General features: G+C 39.1%; 1 protein-coding gene across 1 annotated transcript; it reads right to left on the reverse strand.

The window, feature by feature from the left end:
• Positions 1-589: 589 nt before the first annotated feature.
• Positions 590-2239, reverse strand: LOC116004209 (agmatine coumaroyltransferase-2-like). Its single transcript, XM_031244167.1, has one exon. The coding sequence runs from the start codon at positions 2181-2183 to the stop codon at positions 861-863; it is 1323 nt and encodes a 440-aa protein (XP_031100027.1). The 5' UTR covers positions 2184-2239; the 3' UTR covers positions 590-860.
• Between the last annotated feature and the right edge of the window lie 636 nt (positions 2240-2875).

Raw genomic sequence — 2875 nt, forward strand, 5'->3', positions numbered from 1 at the left:
ACAACTCTACACACATATATATAGGCCACTGTTTCTATGAATCCACCATTTTTCATGAGTTCGTGTGGACAGATTTGAATCACTGAATACTATCAATGACTTATATTTGGTTAAGTGTACAATTGTGCATTTCACTTACACAGTTGACGAAATCTAAGCTATTGATCCCAAGCATTCAAGGGCCAAAATCTGTCCACACAGACTCATATAACAGGATGGACTCATTTGATCACTAGTATATATATATATATATATGGGGTTAAGGTGAGAACACGTTTCCATGTAAAAAGTAAGGATTAATCTTATTCATCCGTTTGTATAGATTAAGGATTAATGGTTGTTACTTTAAAAAATAATAGAAAATTAAAAAAAAAAACAAGGTCAATTTTATAAATATTACAAACTTTCAACTTTGCAATAATAATTACAAAATTGAATTTGTCTTTTTTTTTTCTTCTCAATTATTAAACTCTGATGGACTTTTACTTGCAACACACACATATTATTCATAAACATGGTGTTAGGTGTACTGTAGTGCATGCCATGACGGAGCAAGCTAATATTTGCATATTTTATGGGCAGTCGAAGATCAGATCAAATATAACGCCTTTGACTTTATAGAACTGAAGATTACAGGTATACATGATGATAATCACAATTCACAAAGATTATAGTCTAAAAATAAAATAAAAAAAGCAACTTAAAGTTGGGGAATATAGTATTTGTCTGGAAAAGTAGACCACATACAGTAACGTAAAAATTAAACTGAAACGCTTGACTGAGGACGACCAAATTTTAATTTCCTATGAAATTAGGCAAAACTTTAAGAATTTATGTCTTTTGAACTTTAATTTACCCGTTCAGTCAAGAGAATAGCAAATCTGCTTGAAGGTGGGCAAGTTGTCTTGGAAAAGAGGAATAAAAGCATCGATGCTTCCATCTCCGATGAAGGAAGGGAGCAGAAACATCATCCCTTCTGTCGGGAAAAATGTCGGCATGAAGATGTACGGACACCCAGTTCCGAAATCCAAATCGTAGAATGGGAACCTTAGCCAGCTATCAACTTCCAGGTTAGGGCAGAGAATGTGCTTGTCCATGTCGGCGGTTGGAACAAGGCCGTCTTCCTCGGTAACAACCTTGGAATTCGCGAAATCTATGAAGGATCTGAAGTAGTTGTTGTTGACCTTCGAAACGGCGTCGTGGATTAGCTTAGCTGCGTATGGAAGAGGCTCACGTAGTAAGTCTTTAACCTTGGCAGTTGGAAATGCCCACAGAACCAAGTTGCCGAAGTACTCGTTGGGAACTTTGGGGTTAAGGCGTGCACGACCGTCAACCGAGATTCTAATGTGGGTGGTTTCGAAGCCGCCGAGGTTTCTTGCCTTGGTTATGGCCCGCCATAGATGCGCCACGAGGCTTTCGAAGGTGCTGTATGGCCTGGCGCCGCCGTTCATGGCGGAGGCCTTGGCCTTGAGCTTGGCTAGGAACTCTAAGGTGAAGTGGACTTTGTGAACCACGATGTCGTCCAAGAATGTTGTGTCGTTGTTGTTGAGGAAATGGTCGTTTTTCTTTATTTGTTTGGGCATGTATTCTGCCCCGACGTGGTCGTACTCGATTCTGGATGGGTTTCTCGGGATGAAAATGGTGCGATCGCGTAATGGTAAGGGCTGAATGATGACGTCGCGACAAGCTTTGCCCCATGCAACTAAGAAATTGCTGGTGGAGTGGCCGTCCGCCACGAGGTGGTGGGCAGTGAATCCTACCACTAGAGAGCCGCATGTGAAACGTGTGACTTGGACTTGGACCAGCTCTACCACCCCCTTGAGACTAGGGTGAAGGTTGAGCAGAGACGCCGACGGCTTGAAAGGCATTACCTTATCAAGAGTGGTGTTGCCCGACGCCTCTACAAACTTCACTCCTTCATCATTCAGCAAAACGACAGGGTTTCCCTTCTCGTCTTTGCCCAGTCTCCCCGCCCACTCTCTATACACTCCCAGCGCTTTTCTAAGCCCCAACTCGATGGTGCTATTCGGAGGGGTGGGCGGGCGATACGCGTAAATAACAGCAATCTGAGCATCATACGAGACCTTATCAAACACACTAAGAGGAACATGGCTTGTTGTTAATGGAGGATTGCCTTCATACAAAGGTTTAATAGTTCTCGTACTCTCTACCTTCACCTTCATGGTTTTTTTTTGGTAGGATTTTCGACAAAATGTACGAAGAAAACAAACAAACTAGATCTAGGTTGATCTGACTATCTAAGTTTTGTTGGTTGGGGTGTTTATATAGAAGAAATCATGCAGACATCTTCTACTGTAGGTTGGTTAAGCTTTAGACTTATGACACCCACGTTAGTTTGTGTTGTAGGGATTATTATATTATTATTAACAAATTAAATTATTATGTGGATTTGTCAACCACCTTATGCTCAATTGGCATTTCGATTTGTGGCTACGACTATAGAGAAAATATATTAAATAGATATTGCATTGTAATAGAGTCGGTAGTACTAAAAAAAATATTATGTGAATTTAATTTAATTCCAAATAGCGTCCAGGTGCATTACAATCTATAATTCCTTTAATTTTGATCTTTTAATTTTCAAAATTAAAATTTCTGGATTAGGATTTGACCTTAGAATTTTTTTATGTCCAGTAATCATTAATTAATAAAAAATAATTTAAAAAAAAAAAATCTCTCGATCTCTACTGTTGTCATTTGCCGACTCGCTGAAGTTTCTTTAAAATCTAATAAATAATCCATGAAGTTAGCACGCGTCAATCCGCTTGTTAATTAACAGTCAAATTTTGTTGTTATAAGGAAAATCATTTAATGACATATCTTTCTTTTTAAAAAGTTTGATCCCGGAATTGTT

This window comes from Ipomoea triloba, chromosome 14 (genome assembly GCF_003576645.1).
Source record: "Ipomoea triloba cultivar NCNSP0323 chromosome 14, ASM357664v1".
NCBI classification, from domain to species: Eukaryota; Viridiplantae; Streptophyta; class Magnoliopsida; order Solanales; family Convolvulaceae; genus Ipomoea; species Ipomoea triloba.